Below are 16769 nucleotides of genomic sequence, written 5' to 3'. Positions count from 1 at the left end.
GGCACAGGAGTTGTGGGGCTGCTTCCCCTGCAGCTGCCTGGGAAAGGAACACCCAAAATTCTCCAAATTATCTCTCACTAGAAGATTTTTTTTTTGGCCTTTCTTCACCCAAAACTTTCTGCCATTTAAAATGGACACTTGGGGAGTGCAGAGCCAAGAACGAGATGATTTTTTTTTTTCTCCTTTTTTCACCCAAAACTTTCTGCCATTTAAACTGGACACGTGGGGAGGGCAGAGCTCAGTGTCCTTGAAGCTTCATGTTTCCACTGCAGGCCAGTCCAAGCGTGTCTGTGCTGAATTGTTCCCTGCTTCCAAAAATCCACATGGAAATTGGGCATGTCAGGGAAATTAATCCACAAACATCAGAGGTTTATGTCCAAAAAGGAGGCAGAGGAGTACTTTTTCTTTATTCCAATAAAGGGAGAGGCCATGGGGCATTCCCCTGGGTTCTCTCCAAGTTTTGGAGGACACAGCCGCCCCTTTTATCCTAATTTTCCTTCTCTCTTTCCCCCTTGGCTGAGGGACTTGAGAGGTACAGACTTCCCAAAACAACTGATACCAGAGATTTCCCTCTAATGTACAACCCTCCCTTTTAATTTTTAATTATTATGGAATTTAGGGGTTTTCCCCCATTGTTCCTTTCATCTTTCAATGTCCAGTTTCATTTATCAGCGAACCTACAGTTTATTTGTAAAAGCAAACATCTTCTTCCCTTCACCAAGCCGTGGAATCCTGCCCGTGGTTATTTTCTCTCCCAGTGCAGGTTTTGTCCCCCAGCAGACCCACAGCTGCTTTGGAGGCACAGAGCCCTCCTCCCTGCCAGGTGCACTTGCAGCAGGTTTCACCCCAGCTGTGGAGCAGCGGTTTTGGCAGGGGGAGCTGACCCAGGGAGCGTTCCCGGCTGCTGGGGGGCAGCAGTGGGTGCTGGGGTGCCGTGGTTGTCCCTCAGCAATAACTGGAGCCTGTTTTGGCAGAGTCCTTCCAGGTGGTGGTCAGGGGGAACGGCTTTCGGCACGCCCGCAACGTGGACCGCGTGCTCTGCAGCTTCAGGATCAACGACACGCTCACCCTCAGTAAGCCCCGGGCTTTGCTCCATCTTTATCTCATCTTTATCTTTATCTTTATCTTTATCTTTATCTTTATCTATCTTTATCTTTATCTTATCTTCTCTTAGTCTTGGTCTTTCTCTTGGTCTTGGTCTTCCTCTTCCTCTTCATCTTTCTCTTCCTCTTTCTATTCTTCTCTTCCTCTTTCTATTCTTCTCTTCCTCTTCCTCTTCCTCTTCCTATTCTTCTCTTCCTCTTTTTCCTCTTTTTCCTCTTTTTCCTCTTTTTCCTCTTTTTCCTCTTTTTCCTCTTTTTCCTCTTTTTCCCTTTCCCTCCTGCCCCTGCCTCCTCTCAGCCCTGTGCGCCTCCAAACGCCGCGGCTGTGGGAGCAGAGCTGTGGGGCAAAGGGATCCTGTGCTCGAGGGAGATTGCTGCTGCCTGAGCATCCCTGGCTGGGACAGGTGAGCTTCCCTCCTCACCTGTGGTTTGGGGTGGTTCTCCCCCCTCACCTGTGGTTTGGGGTGCTCAGAGCAGGATCAGGTGTGGTTCTCCCCCCTCACCTGTGTTTTGGGGTGCTCAGAGCAGGATCAGGTGTGGTTCTCTCCCCTCACCTGTGTTTTGGGGTGCTCAGAGCAGGATCAGGTGTGGTTCTCTCCTCTCACCTGTGGTTTGGGGTGCTCACAGGGGGATCAGGTGTGGTTCTCTCCTCTCACCTGTGTTTTGGGGTGCTCAGAGCAGGATCAGGTGTGGTTCTCTCCCCTCACCTGTGTTTTGGGGTGCTCAGAGCAGGATCAGGTGTGGTTCTCTCCCCTCACCTGTGTTTTGGGGTGCTCAGAGCAGGATCAGGTGTGGTTCTCCCCCCTCACCTGTGGTTTGGGGTGCTCAGAGCAGGATCAGGTGTGGTTCTCCCCCCTCACCTGTGTTTTGGGGTGCTCAGAGCAGGATCAGGTGTGGTTCCCTCCCCTCACCTGTGGTTTGGGGTGCTCTGTGCCCTGCTCCTGCAGCTCTGCTGAGCAGGGGATTCCTAACCTGGGATTTGCTCAGAAAATGCCTGATTGCCCTGGAGGCAGTCCTGACCCTGCCCAGTGTAAGTTAAATGCATTAATTTATAAATTAATATATGTATTAATTAATCTCTGGGAAGTGGAGGTCTAAAGGCTGGGTGTGTTTTCAGCATCTGGGTAACTTGTTCTTTGGAGCAGGGGGAGTTTGCTGAGGCAGGGCTGGAAATAAAATAGAAATAAATGTACAAATAGTTACTGTAAAGAATTTCTCCTTGCTCTTACAGCAGTGCATTTCAAGGACAATTATGACAGATAACTTTTCCTCTCATTTAGTCATTTCTTGGTGGGCGGGGCAGAGAATTCGGGAGGTGTTTTGGCTCATCTGAGGTGACACAACTCAAACCCTCTCCCTGAGAGAACTGAAGCAGGATTTCATGGAAACCTGATGGAGGTTGGAAAGCTCAGCTCTCCTTGTTTGCTTCAAACCTCTGTGCCTCTGATTGTATCAGGGAGGGGAAGTATTTTTAAAGATAACACTGAGCCAACAGTTCCTGAAACCTTAAATTATCCCAGCTGAGATGGAGCGAGCAGGGCTAGGATGTGCTGAGGTTAAAGGCATGAGCTAATGGGGTTTTATTGGGATTATTGGCAGGGAAAAGTGGCAGGTGAAGAGAGCATCGACTCATAATGTTCATAGCTATGGGGTAAAAAAAACCAAAAAAAACCCCAGGAACATCTGTAGAAAGCATGAGGAGTATTTGGCTGAGCAGAGCTGTGATCAGGGCCTTGCTCAGCAGCAGGACTGGGAGGATTGGCTCCATCCTGCAAGGAGTTCAAACCTGGGAGGGTTTGCTCCATCCTGCACAGAGTTAAAACCTGGGAGGATTGGCTTTATTCTGCACAGAGTTAAAACCTGGGAGGGTTGGCTCCATCCTGCACAGAGTTAAAACCTGGGAGGGTTGGCTCCATCCTGCACAGAGTTAGTTAAAACCTGGGAGGGTTGGCTTTATTCTGCACAGAGTTAAAACCTGGGAGGATTGGCTTTATTCTGCACAAAGTTGGTTAAAACCTGGGAGGGTTGGCTCCATCCTGCACAGAGTTAAAACCTGGGAGGGCTGGCTCCATCCTGCACAGAGTTAAAACCTGGGAGGGTTGGCTTTATTCTGCACAGAGTTAAAACCTGGGAGGATTGGCTTTATTCTGCACAGTTAGTTAAAACCTGGGAGGATTGGCTTTATTCTGCACAGTTAGTTAAAACCTGGGAGGGTTGGCTCCATCCTGCACAGAGTTAAAACCTGGGAGGGCTGGCTCCATCCTGCACAGAGTTAAAACCTGGAGGGTTGGCTTTATTCTGCACAGAGTTCCAACCTGGGAGGAGAGGCTGAGCTCTGGGCACAGGGGCTGAGCTCTGCCCTGAGCATGGGAGCTCAGTGGGGTGCTGAGAGGCTGCTGGGGACCAGGGGGAAATCCTTGCTCTGTGGTGTCTGGGAAGTTTGGCAAGCAGCTTTGCAGCCTGTCCTGGAGCAAAGCCCCGCTGGTCCTGCAGGACCTGCAGCCAGCACTTGGTGTTGCAGTGGCACTCTGGAATTTTGGGCTTTCCCAAAGCCCTCTGTGGGGATCCCTGCAGTCAGATTTCAGTGCCCAGCAGGTTCTTGGGTGAGCCATTAACCAATTCTGGTTACAAGAAAGTGCCACTACCCCTTCAGTCACTTTCATTGGGTTCTTGTATCTCTTTTAATTTATTTTTTTTTCCTGTGTTAAAGCATCCTGCATACATTGAAGCTTTTATTATTGTGGTTAGGAAATATTCCAAGTCCTGGCTTGCCAGAAGGTTACACCCTGCTGATGGCACAAGAAATTATTCCCTCTTGCTGGAAATAATAGATTTTCCAGGCTACACTGAGCTGTTCAGGTGCAGGAACACTGAGCAGTGTCAGGTACCTGCTTGAAAGGGCACCCACAGAGCCCAGAAGTGTTTTTGTGGTGGGATTGACCCTCCCCTGTTCCTGGGGCTGCTCAGGCCCCAGGACTGGCCAGTTTGGGTCATCTGGGGCTGATCAAGGCCGGGGCATCCCTGGTGTGAAATGTCCAAGGAGACAAAGCGATCCCAGCCCGGAGCCCAAATGACATCAGGGCAGCAAAATCAGCAGCTCCTCCTCCCTTCCCAGCCCTGCCAGCAGCCCTGGCAGCAGTGCAAGCACAGCATGCAGCCTCTGGCACGAGGCTTTGTGAGAAACACGGCCACTCTCCTGTGAAAATGTCCAAAAGGATAAAGGACAAGAGGAGACCAGGACCCCAGAGCAGAGGTTATGTGAAAACCATGGTCAGTCTCCTGTGAAAATGTCAAAAGTGTAATACAGGACAGCAGGAGACAAGGACCACAGAGCAGAGGTTTTTATGGCCCCCCTGTTATCTTCTGGGATACCCCTGAAATACTTTTAATTACATCAGGCTTTGCATATTCATAGGTCCTTGTGCATAGTAAACTCCCTCAGAGTAGTTTACCTGTTCTAAGAATTGTTTGGTGTATTTCTTATTGGCTCTGCCTTTTTAGAGCATGTGTGTTCTTGGGTTGTGTTTTCAGCCTTTTTTTAACATCCCCTCCAGTCTTAGGGCCCTGTGCCACGCTGCCTTCAGAGGGTGGGTGCTGATGGGTGGCAGATCTGTGCAGGTGTCTCACCCTGTGTTCATCGGGTGGCATCCCACCCCAGCAGGCATTTCAACACAAACAAACTTATATCAGCTGTTTCTCTAAGCTTAATTAACAGAAATGAAAAATATATCTCTATTACAAAGTTACTTTAACACCACATATATAGACTCCATTTTAAAATTTGCAAAAAGCCAATATTACAATATGTGTCCATAACCATGGGGAGCCTCCAGCCCCTCTCTGGATGCAGAAATGTGTCCTGCAGCAGAAGTGTTGTTTTGTTTGCTTTCCCTGGGTGAGTTTTCCAGGCAGGAGTCAGATGGGCCAGAGTTATGCAAACCAAATGGATGCTCTTTTGTTTAGAGCACAGCTCATTTTTGTGGCGAAGCACAAAACATTCTCCAAACAATCTGATCTGTGCCTGCAGCCAGCCTGGAGCTCAGCCAGGGCTGATAAACCTTCTAGAGAGGCTGGGGTGGGCAGGGAGAGAAAGAGAAACAAAAACCTAAGGAGATCTGAGGAAAGGGCCTTGCAGGATGGAGCAGCTTTTGGTTTGTGAGTGCTGGCACGGAGCAGCCTTTGGCCTCGCTGCCAGAGTTGGGAAAGGAGAAAACAAGACACTGATCTTCATTTTCTTGGCATGTGTGCGCCGAGACAGCGTCATCAATTCATGGGATTCATGATCTCCTCAGAAATCAGGGGGAGGGCAGCCCTGTGGTTGCAGATGTGCCCCAGAGCACAGGCAGGGAGCTGGAAATGGGCTGGGCAGCTCCTGGCAGTGCTGGGCACCCGTGGTGGTACAGAGCTCTGGCTCCAGTCCACAGGGCAGGAATATCACTCAGTGCTCCTGCTCCTTGGGAGTTTCCCTCATCACTTTTAACACCAGTGTAGCTCAGGCTGGAAGGTTTAACTGAGGTTCAGATGCTTCTGAAATGCTAAATTTTCTGTTATACACAACTTTCCTAACCCCACAAGCTCCTCATCCCCCAGCTCATTTATTTACCTGTGGCAAGGGAAAGCTCTCTGTGTGGGTGGTTTGGCACTAATGCCACTCTCTCCCTCTCCAGATGAGAAGCCTTTCGTGGTGGAGGACACCTACCTGCTGTGCCCAGCGCCTGTGCTGAGGGAGGTTGGCATGTACGTCTCTGCTGCCCCAATATTCGTGGGGAGGGGGGGCTGGGTGTGCTCCCTGTGCCCTGCTGTTCTCCTGGGCCCCATGTGGCTGCCATCCCCTCGTGTTCACCATGTTCACATCCCCAGCTGTGCTCGGGAGCACAGGGAGCACTGGGAATTACCTGTAAAGGGGTTTCTGAGCGGGCAGAGGGCTGTGTGTGAGCTGCCCTGACTTGGTGCTGGTTTTTTCCAGGGAAGCAGCTCTCCAAGTCAGCATGAACGACGGGCTGAGCTTCATCTCCAGCTCTGTCATCATCTCCAGCACACACTGTGTGAGTTGTGGCTCCTGCAATGCTTCTGGGAGTGCTGGGGTTGAGCACCAGCAGTGTGTCCCAGCAGCAGCAGGGCTGCCAGGCTGGCTCTGCCTGCTGTGAGGAGCCTGTCCCCCCTCAAAGGGGACTTTGAACGTGTGGCAATGGGACATTTCGGGTGCCTTGTGTGCCACAATGTGGCCAAGCCTTCAGTGACACCTCCAGGTCTGTGCTGGGACAGGTGATGCCTTGGGAAGGCTGAGCTGGAGCAGAGTTACAGAATAAAGCAGGGATTTATTCACAGCATCTCCTCAATGGATCCACCTTGGGCAGCGCCCAAGATGAACCAAAATGGTCCCAAAATGAGCCCCAAAATGGTCCCAAAATGAGCCCAAGATAAACCCAAATGGTCACAAAATGCACAACTTGTCACAGGGTCTGTCACTTTGATCAGTTCTGCTCCATTTGCATATTGGGGTTAATTGTCCAATTCCAGCTCTAGGTTATGCAGTCCCATCCTCCTTGTTTTCCTCTCTTCATTCCACACTGTTTGTGCCCTTGGGCCTGAGATTTGGGTGGTTGTCCTCGGTCCCCAGCTAGAGCAGGAATTGTTTTGTCTCCCTGCTCTGTGCAGAGAGCCCACAACACTTAACGTGCAGCTCCGAGCTGCACCCTAAGGCAGCCCAGAACCTGAAAACCACAGAAGTTAGAACTGAAGGTATCACAGGGACCAGGGCTGGGCTGGCAGTGCCCTGGAGGTGTCTGTGCCTGCCTGGCACTGCCCAATCCCTTTTTCCCTGTAAGCAATAGCTGTCCTTTTCTAGCAACTGTCCACTCTCAAGGACTCTCTGGAGTTAATCCAGGGAAGCAAACATTCAATTAACAGCACGGCTGAAGCAGACAGCTGCTTTCCTGGCAAGCAAAGAGCAAAAATGAAGTCAGGAAAGTCAGCTGGACTTTGACTCCCTGCTGGAAGAATGAGCAAGAGGTGGCTGGTGGGGTTGGGAGCTCTTGGAAAGGGATTCACTGCTGGTGCTGGGTCAGGCCTGGGGGAACTGGAAGAGAGGAAAGAGTTAAATGCTGCGTTGTGATGTGCAGCTCCTCACTGGAATGAAATCAGACATTTGAAATGCTTCAGCCCTTTCTCAGCAGCTGTACCACACTGGGAGGGAGATCTCAAAGCACCAGTGGAGCTTTCTGAGCAGGCAGAATTTTGTTCCTGCTTATCATTCAACTTGGCTGAATCATTCATCCCTCAGCTTCTGCCTCAGCACGACCAGAGCTGTACGAGCCAGGCACTGCACAGAGTGGCAGCTGAATTCTGGGTGCCACTGGGGAGTTCTGGCAGCTCCAGCCCTGCCCAGGCCTCTGCCCTGTGATGCACAAACCCCAGCTGGCCAGGCCAGCTGGGCTGCAGAGGAACAGATGTGCTGGGGTATCAAAAATTGGCCTTTACAGGTCATTCCTGGGGGAAGGGAAAGTGAAAATAAATTCTATTTTGTAAAGTAAACAAAAAAAAAAGCTCCCTAGAAAATAGTTTAAAAGCTACTTTAATTTGTTTTGTACTTTAGAAAATTGATTTTAGAATACTCCTAACGACCAAATAATTGGTTTAATATGGGGCTATAGGGCAGATAACTATTAGACATAAAAAGCCTGATTTTTTTTCTACAATTTCAGGGCAGTAAAGCATTGAGATCACAGTTTCTAAAGCCTTGAATACCAGCAGGTTGCATTTTGCAGATGATGGATGAGGAATAGCCCCAGATGAACAGCTCTGTCTTCTCAAATGAGGTTTTTTTGTGTACACTGGGGTCCAAGTTCCATTTCCAGACATGCCTTGGGTGAATTTTTCTCCCGTGTGGATTGCCTCCTCCTGCTTCCAAGTGTCACAGATCAGGTTGTCTTGGTCTAAGTTCTCCAGAAACTCTTTCTGCACCAGCAGAGGGTTTGGAAAATGCTCTCCAGCCTGGTTGTTCTTCCATTTCTCTGTGTCCTGGAATGGTGGGAGCTGGTCAGGCTGCAGGGATTGCAGCATTTGTCACACAGCAGGTCAGCCTGTCCTCAGCCTGTCCTTGGAGCTGTCCCAGCCTGGCACTGCCTGGGGGTTCAGGGTGTCCCTGGTGCAGCAGGAACATCCCAGAGAGGTTTAGGCCAGGCCTTGCTGCTCTGGGAGCAGCAGGAGCCTGGCCCAGGGGGGCTGGCACAGCTCAGGGTCACAGGCACAGCTGCAGTTCTGCTGCAGAATTGCAGAAAATGCATTAAACTGGGAGAAGTGTCCCAGCCCGAGGGGAGGAGATGTCCTGGAGTTAATGATGGGGAAACTCCCTGTGTGTCCTCGTGCTGGATCTCAGAGCTCTTGGAAAGCTCCTGGCAGAGCTGCTCTGAGTCAGCACAGCTGAGAGGAGCAGCAGGACCTGGGTCAAGGGCCCTGGAGATCTCTGGGAGCTTGGAGCTGTAACACCAGCACGTTTGGCCTGCAGGAGGGAAGAGCTGCAAGGAAACTGCTTAAACTGCAGGGAATCCTTGCCAGAATTGTGGCTTCCCCATCCCTGGCAGTGCCCAAGGCCAGGCTGGATGGGGTTTGGAGCACCCTGGCACAGAGGGACGTGTCCCTGCCCCTGGCAGGGGTGGCACTGGATGGGCTTTGAGGTCCCTTCCCACCCAAACCCCTCCACGATTCCATGACTGTGTTGTGAGCTCTTCTTCAAATCTTTCTTTAAGATATTCTGGGGAACATTAGGTGAATTTTAGTCTGAATTGAGAGAGAGAGAAGAATGTGCCTGCGACAATGTGTGAGGACAGCTCTGTGTCAGGGGTGTCCCAGTGTCGGGAGTGTCCCAGTTCAGGGGTGTCCCAGTGTCGGGGTGTCAGGGGTGTCCCAGTTCAGTGGTGTCCCAGTGTCGGGGTGTCAGGGGTGTCCCAGTTCAGTGGTGTCCCAGTGTCAGGGGTGTCCCAGTTCAGGGGTGTCCTGGTGTCACACTGAGCTCTCTCTGCTCTCCTCCAGTCCGACGGGACCATCCTGGCCATCGCCCTGCTGATCCTCTTCCTCCTGCTGGCCCTGGCTCTGCTCTGGTGGTTCTGGCCCCTCTGCTGCACCGTGGTAAGTGACAGAATTCAGCATCACCCCGCAGAATTTTGGCAAGAAATGAGGGGGGAGGAGGCAGAGTTTTCCACAGGACTGATCCCAGGGTTTGTGCCACTGCAGGCTCTGCCTGGGGCTCCTGTTTCATCTGCCCAGCCATGGATTAGACCCATGTTGCCAACACCCAAACCTTGTCAGGAGCCTCTTAGCCCTGTTTTTTGGTCACAGAATGGAAATAGTTGGCAGAAATGGATTCCTTGCCATGCCTGGCGTGGGTTTTCTAACCCTGGTGCCAGCATCCCCGTGCTGGAGGGCTCCTGTAGAAGGGCAGGACTGATCAACCCACACTGGAGTCCTGCTCCTGCCTCGGCTGCAAGGAAAAGACATGGCTAGGTGTCCAGATTTTTGTGAGATGAGCTGGGTTTCCTAGATCACTGAAAAGCACTTTGAATGTCACAGTGGCAGTGGCAGTCTGACTGTGCTTCAGTGAGCTTTGTCTTTCCTCCAGGCCCTTTCACAAAAGTTCAGCAGCACAATCACAGAGTTAAAGCTTTAAAAGGGCAGAGAGGAATCAGGAGAAAAAAACAGGGGAGAAGGAAGGGGTGAAGGGAGGCAAGAAGGGAATCACAGGACTGGAGATGAGCTCTCATCTCCGCTGCTGTCTGTCTGTCTGTCTGTCTGTCCCTCCCTGAGCATCCCTGCTGAGCCTGGCTCTGCCTTTCCCAGCGAGGATCAGGCCGAGGGCTCATTGCTGTGGAGCTCACCATGCTCTTCTTTTGGATCTTGTTTGTGCTGCAAATGTAGAATTAAGGACACAGGAATGTCAGCAGGACTGGAGCCTGGGTTTGTGACCTGTCACAAACTGCTTTCAAGGCTGCCCAAACTGGCCCCAGTTTCTGGGTCACCACCATTATTCCTGATTTTCAGTCACACACCCGGTGTTGTAAATTTGCACCGTGTTGTAGCAAACCTACAGGGCAGGGCAGAGAGCTTTGGAGCCACAAACTGCAGGACCACTCTGTGCTGTGGTACCCAGAACAAGGATGGAAATATTGCAGGAAAAATCTGAGTTGTCTGTTTCTGTTCCTGGCTGAAAATGGGGATAAAACACTTCTCTTCACAGTACTTTGGCACCTCAGTCCCGAGATGAAAACCAGAATGGAAAAAATATTTATTTGGACTTTCAGAACAATTTAAAAAAATGGTTCTAAAATTGGCCAGAGGACTAGCAGCGTGGTAGGTTGCTCAGTTACTTGTCTAAACTAGATGGCACGCTCCCAGGGGAGCTGGGCCAGCTTTCTGTTGGCACAGCTGCATGGAAGCCAGGGGAGATGTGCCCTGTGCAGACTGGGGGCTGGAGAATTGAGGGGATAGAGGGAAAATGCTCTCAGTGATGCTGCTGCTTTGAGGCTCTGTGAAGCAGAAAGATGAGGCTGATGAGAAAAAGGCATAAATAAAAGCAGCAGGGCATGGAGGGGATGTGGAGCTGTCATGAGGGCACCGTGGCTCTGCTGCAGTGGAATCATGTGAGGACAGTGGTCATGTAACAGCCCCGAGTGTGAAAAATAGTCCAGATAAGCAAGGTGGGTGCAGCAGAGAGAGGGAGTCTCTGGTCCACATGAAATTTAAAAGCTTAATATTTTCCAGATTTAAATTCTCCACTTAAAACATTTGCTGGAGATAAAAGCTTTTCCTCACTCTCCTCCTTTACCTCCCACATTCCCTCCTAGCAAGGTCTGCAAGTGGGGACTATCTCACTGATATTTTCCCAGCGTAGTCAAACACTTCCCTGTAGCTGTTGGAAGGATTTTATTCCAAGAGCCTGCAGGAAATCTCTCCCACCTCTCCGGGAGGGCATCCGGTGTGTTTGGCAGAGATCAGCGGCCAGGATGCCTCGCTGCTCACCCAAAACCACCACAGCACCAAAGATAAACCCCTGGAGGAGTGCCCAGATGTCAGGATGGGGAAAGGGAGCCCAGCAGAGCTCTGGAAGTGGCACGGGGAGGAATGCAGAGCTGTCAGGAGTGAATTAAGGGCAGAGGAACTGCTTTGCACAACAGCCCAGAGCTCCAACCTCGAATAACCAAACCGCAGACCCGGAGACATCGCCGTGGAGTCCAGCCCAGGGACGTCTCTGAGATAATTGGGGATGTGTCAGGGGAAAAAGGAAAAAAAAACACAACAAACTCTTCTCTTACCAAGTATAAATCTGTTTCTGAGCGACAAGCACATTGCTAAACCCTGAAATTCCTCTTGGCGTGCTTTTTAATTAAATAGGAGTCATTACTATCCAGCAGTTCTTCAGGAAAGACACTGAGCCAGCTTCATCCCTGGAGTAAATGGACTGGAGTCAACAGACTCACTCTGGAGGTTTATCTGGAGCCCAGTATCTCCTTGGCACTCGTCCATGAAGGAATGCTGTTTCCAAATGCATCCAAGTTTATTGGTCTCAGAAGGGCTCTGGGATGGAGCCTGGAATTCAGCACTCGCTTTACAGTAGAGGCAATTGTTGCTTACTAGATCAGAACAATAATAACTCTTTGCTGTGCCTGATGTACCAGCACAGGCACAATTCCCCTGGATACCTGTGGAGGATATTACAAAAGCATGGGAGGCAGGAGGAACCTCTCCAAAGGTTGTGGGAGGTTCACTGAAGAACAGAGAACAAAGGAACAATTCTGCCGTGCTGAACTCCCCAAACTGTGCTCCTAACAAGAAGGATGGCAAGAAGGAAATGAGCACAGACACCTCCAACACGGTGACCCCACCTTTCCTGAGCTGAGCAGCAGATCCCAGCAGATCCCAGCAGATCCCAGCAGATCCCAGTAGATCCCAGCAGATCCCAGCTCCTGGCTGTCCCCAGGCCCTGCCTGTCTTCCCATCCCTCCTGTTTCCTGAGCCCAGCACAGCCTGGAGCAGCCCAGACATCCACAGCAGGAGCCCTGGTGTGCTGGAGGCTGTTCAGCTGCCCAGGGCTGGAGCTGTCCTGGGCAGGAGGCCAGCGTGAGCCTCAGCTTTAATGGTGATATAAATCAAATAGCTTTGAATGTAGAGGTAAGCCAAGGAGATAATAAAGCTCCAAAACTGTCCTAAGGAGACACGTCGTTAGGTTGGCTTGGGAATGGAGCTGCCTCAAGTGTTTGGATGGACAGTGAAGGCAGAAATAATGTAATAGCTGGGAGGGTCTCCCTTGCTGGGAGGGTCTCCCTTGCAGGGATGCTGCTCATCCATCACACCTCCTCCAGCTCTGAGCTTTGTCTCCCTGCTGCAGCCGTGCAGGGTGGCCTGAGGGGCTGGGCTGGGTTGGGTTATTTGCCCACGTAGGAAATCTGCCCCACCTCGCTCATTTTCATACTACAGCGATTTTAAATACAGGGGTGTGGCTGGCGGATGAATGAGGTGTTGGTATTTAGGCACCTAAGAGCAGTTTCTAACTTTAAAGCTGTTTTCTGGAAGTAAGCTTGGAAGAACCCAGCAATCTGTTTGGCTCTCAGTCTGTACTGCAGCTGACCAGAAGTTTTGGAAACAAAAAGCTGGATGGAGAAAATACAGAAAATATAGATTAAAACCACATGGCCAAACTGGTGGAGGAGAAGGGGAGGAAATGCATAGGCTCTGCAGAGCTATAAAATGGCAGGGTCCCTGCTGGCTGGATGGAGATTCCTTGCAAAGATCCCTGGATTCTGATTCCCTCCCTCTCCCACGAGCACACCGGCCCCTCTGCAGTTGTGTTCATCTGGGGGAGGAAGCGCAGGATCACTTAAGCAGAAAATTCCCCAGCAGTCAGTGAGTGAGGGCAAGGGCTCCTGTGCACGGCTCCAAGTGGCCACCATGGTTTTCCTTTGCCCAGAAAAGGGATTTTATGTTCTTCCAGAGAAAGTGGGTCAGACACCTGGACGCTCCCCAGTGGCTCGGAGCTGGTTTGTCTGCGTGAGTGGAGCAGCCCAGGAGAGGGAAGGACCTGTGCAGACCCTGCATTTCTGCTGCATTCCCTGCAGGGCTGCAGGCAGGCTCCAACCTGTGCCAGGGCTGATGAAAACTGAGCCTTTTCCTCTCTGCGACTGCCTCTCTTCCAGAGGTGAATGATTTTGACATGTGCTGTGATCCTGCATTGAATTTTGGTTTGTGCAGCTCACCTCCAAATCTCTGGGGTGAAGCAGCCTTTTGTTGTAGTTTAATCAGTTAAAACTGAGCTTCCTGAACCTGCTCCCAGGCTGACAGGAGAGGTCAACTGAAAAGGATGAGTGAACTTTCCACTGGACCTCCTTTACCTCCTACTTGCATCTCTGAGAAGAAGATTCCATTTTATTGCTGCTGAAGAAACTGGGGCAGGCCCCTGCTTGTGCTAGCTTTGAAGTATAGAGCAGATCTTCAAGGGTTTCATGGATACTGAGAAGACACAGAAGATATGACAGAAATAAAAAGGAAATGCTCCTTTACCCGACTCATACCTCAAATATGAAGCAGTCACAGGACTGAGAGGTCAAAACTATAAATATGGAAGGGGAAAAATAGGAAATTAGTCAGATGGATCATAGTTAATGCTATTAAAATCCTTGTTTATTAAGACAGCAAGAATATATATTCGGTGTTTTCCAGAAGAGTGAAGGTAATTAAGGACAAGAAGAATCTGCTCAGTTCACAGCATGCTTCCAAACTGTAGTCCTAATTAGAGGCAAAGTCCTTTATTTCTTATTTTGTACTGTTTGCTTCATTTTAAATGATGATCTGTCCCATCCTAAAGCAGATATGCTCCTCTGACAAGAAACATATTGCCCCAATTTATCATCTAAAACTCCAGGGATAGTTACTGGGGGATTGCTGGACGCTGAGAGCTGCTGGAGATTTCTGGGCTCCCAGGATGGAAAACATCGCAGACACATTCCTGGAACCTGCAAAATTTGGATCAGCAAGTGCTTTCTTGTGCCTGAATGGCTACAGAAATTTCAGGGCGACAGCAAATTCATCCTTCCCGATGTTTTGAACCTTCCTGGAGGTGGCTAATAGCATTCCTGTGCTTTGCCCCTGGGTTCTCCATCAGAAAGTGCTGCTTCTCCACGGATCTGGAGTGGCTCAGCTAACGGAGACCTGTCCTTCACCTTTGTCCTCAGGTGTTCCTCACCTGGAGAGCAAACCCGGGCAGAACCCAATGCCTGGCAAGGCTGGTCTGGAACAGAGACCAGACAGAGCTAAATGGACAAAAGAGGGATTTATAAAAGGCCTTAAAAGGACAGACCTTGGGCAGCACAAGGGCTACACCCAGGTTGAACCCAAGATGGATCCTGGCTACGAGTTTCTACACCTTTATAAGTTTTGGTTCGTGTACAGTTGGGTTCCATTGTCCAATTGCAGCTCCAGGTGATGAAGTCTCAGCCCCCTGGCTTACCCCTTTCCCTTTGCTGCTGTTTGTGCTTTTTGGGTAAGGTTGTCTTTGGTTCTCCAGCTGGGAAGGGATTGTGAAGAGAAGCTGCTAACACCTAACGTGAACTCTCAGAGTTACACGCCGGGCAGCAGAGAATCTGAGAAACACAAAAGCTAAAACCCAAGGCAGCAAACCATGGTGTTCTCCCTCTCCCAAACACAGGGACAGGAGAGGCAGTGCTGCCGGGATGGCTCAGGGTCATCCAACGCTCTGGGCAAACAGCGCGGCCGCGCCGGGCCGGGCTGGGCCTGACCCGCCCCAGCTCCTCAGCAGCTCTGGGGCTCCTCTGGCCCAGGACGGGGTGGCCGTGTGGCCCATGTCCTCACAGAGTGCCTGTGATGGCCTTTTGCAATCTTTTGGGTTGTTTTTGGTTGTGTTGAGCGGGCGTGGGGCCTTTGGGCCTGCTGTGCCCAGTGCTGTGGGGTGGCACCAGGTGCCACTGGCTTTGCTGCTTTCCGTGTGCCCGAGTGAGGGGCTCAGTGTGAGCTCCAAAGTGAGGGTCTCAGTGCCCCAAAGTGAGGGTCTCAGTGCCCCAAAGTGAGGGTCTCAGTGTCCCAGAGTGAGGGTCTCAGTGCCCCAGAGTGAGGGTCTCAGTGCCCCAAAGTAGGGTCTCAGTGCCCCAAAGTGAGGGTCTCAGTGTCCCAGAGTGAGGGTCTCAGTGTCCCAGAGTGAGGGTCTCAGTGCCCCAAAGTGAGGGTCTCAGTGTCCCAGAGTGAGGGTCTCAGTGTCCCAAAGTGAGGGTCTCAGTGTCCCAGAGTGAGGGTCTCAGTGCCCCAAAGTGAGGGTCTCAGTGTCCCAGAGTGAGGGTCTCAGTGCCCCAAAGTGAGGGTCTCAGTGTCCCAGAGTGAGGGTCTCAGTGTCCCAAAGTGAGGGTCTCAGTGTCCCAGAGTGAGGGTCTCAGTGTCCCAAAGTGAGGGTCTCAGTGTCCCAGAGTGAGGGGCTCAGTGCCCCAAAGTGAGGGTCTCAGTGTCCCAAAATGGGGGTGTCAGTGTCCCAGAGTGAGTGGCTCAGTGTGAGCTCCAAAGTGATTGTCTCAGTGCCCCAAAATGGGGGTCTCAGTGTCCCAGAGTGAGGGTCTCAGTGCCCCAAAATGGGGGTCTCAGTGTCCCAGAGTGAGGGTCTCAGTGCCCCAAAATGGGGGTGTCAGTGTCCCAGAGTGAATATATCAGTGCCCCAGAACAAGGGTCTCAGTATCCCAAAATGAAGATCTCAGTGCTCCAAAATGAGGGTCTCGGTGTCCCAAAATGAGGATCTCAGTGCCCCAAAGTGAATGTCTCACTGCCCCAAAGCTAATATATCAGTGCCTGAGAACAAGGATCTCATCACCCCAAAATGAGGGTCTCAGTGTGAGCTCCAAAATGAGGGTCTCAGTGCCCCAAAATAAATGTCTCAGTGCCCCAGAACAAAGGTCTCGGTGCCCCAGAGTAAGGATTTCATGCACACAGAGCTGTAACTGTAAAAATCCAAAAGGGAGAAGGAAAAGCTTTGTGCTGTTTGAAGGCCAGGGCAGCGAGTCAGAAATGAGATTTTTTTTTGCTAAGACTTGAACTTTGAAAGGTCGTACAGGCCCAAAGGCCCAGGAGGCTGAGCTCCCCCATCTCTGCTTGTCCAAATTAACCAATCCCTGCCAGTTTACGGGGAGTTCAGTTGCTCTTAGAAGTGCAAAGCACTCAAAAATGGAAGGAATGTCTTTTTTCCCCCCTCTTGGCCTGTGATAGGAAACACTTGATCTGTTTACAGAAGTCAGTCAGTTTGTGTGTACGTGTGTGCCTATGGGAAGGAATGCAAATGTATGGAAAACAGCCATCTCCTCACTTCCAAGTGTGTAATCTGCACTGGCACTGGCTGATGAGCTGTGTTTGGATGCTTAGCTGCACCAAAATTGGATGGCTTATTCTGGTCTTTCATCCCAATGTCAACAACAGAAACTCCTCTGGAGCCAGGGCATGCTGCAGGAGGGAACCAGGAGGTTCAGCAGGTACTTTTTGGATCAGATATCTGGATTTTCTCAGCATCTGATGGGATGCTGGATCTCAGGGATTTGGTTCTAAAGGAGGTCTCTTGACAAATGCCACCTCGTCAGACTGACCAAAATTAATCTGAAAATGTCTCCTGGCTCTTTTGGTGCATTGCAC

The 16769-nt window shown here is 50.9% G+C and overlaps 1 protein-coding gene across 1 annotated transcript in view; it reads left to right on the top strand.

Moving 5' to 3' along the window:
* Positions 1-16769, top strand: part of ANTXR1 (ANTXR cell adhesion molecule 1) — a 60231-nt gene that overhangs the window by 24120 nt on the left and 19342 nt on the right. Inside the window, exons 10-13 of the mRNA XM_077789227.2 lie at positions 975-1073; positions 5771-5840; positions 6070-6148; positions 9135-9230. Of these exons, the coding sequence (XP_077645353.2) occupies positions 975-1073; positions 5771-5840; positions 6070-6148; positions 9135-9230 (344 nt within the window). The remainder of the gene's footprint in view (positions 1-974; positions 1074-5770; positions 5841-6069; positions 6149-9134; positions 9231-16769) is intronic.

This window comes from Lonchura striata, chromosome 22 (genome assembly GCF_050655825.1).
Source record: "Lonchura striata isolate lonStrDom1 chromosome 22, ASM5065582v1, whole genome shotgun sequence".
Classification (NCBI taxonomy): domain Eukaryota; kingdom Metazoa; phylum Chordata; class Aves; order Passeriformes; family Estrildidae; genus Lonchura; species Lonchura striata.
Note: the sequence above shows the minus strand (reverse complement) of the source record. Positions and strands in the feature narration are given on the sequence as shown.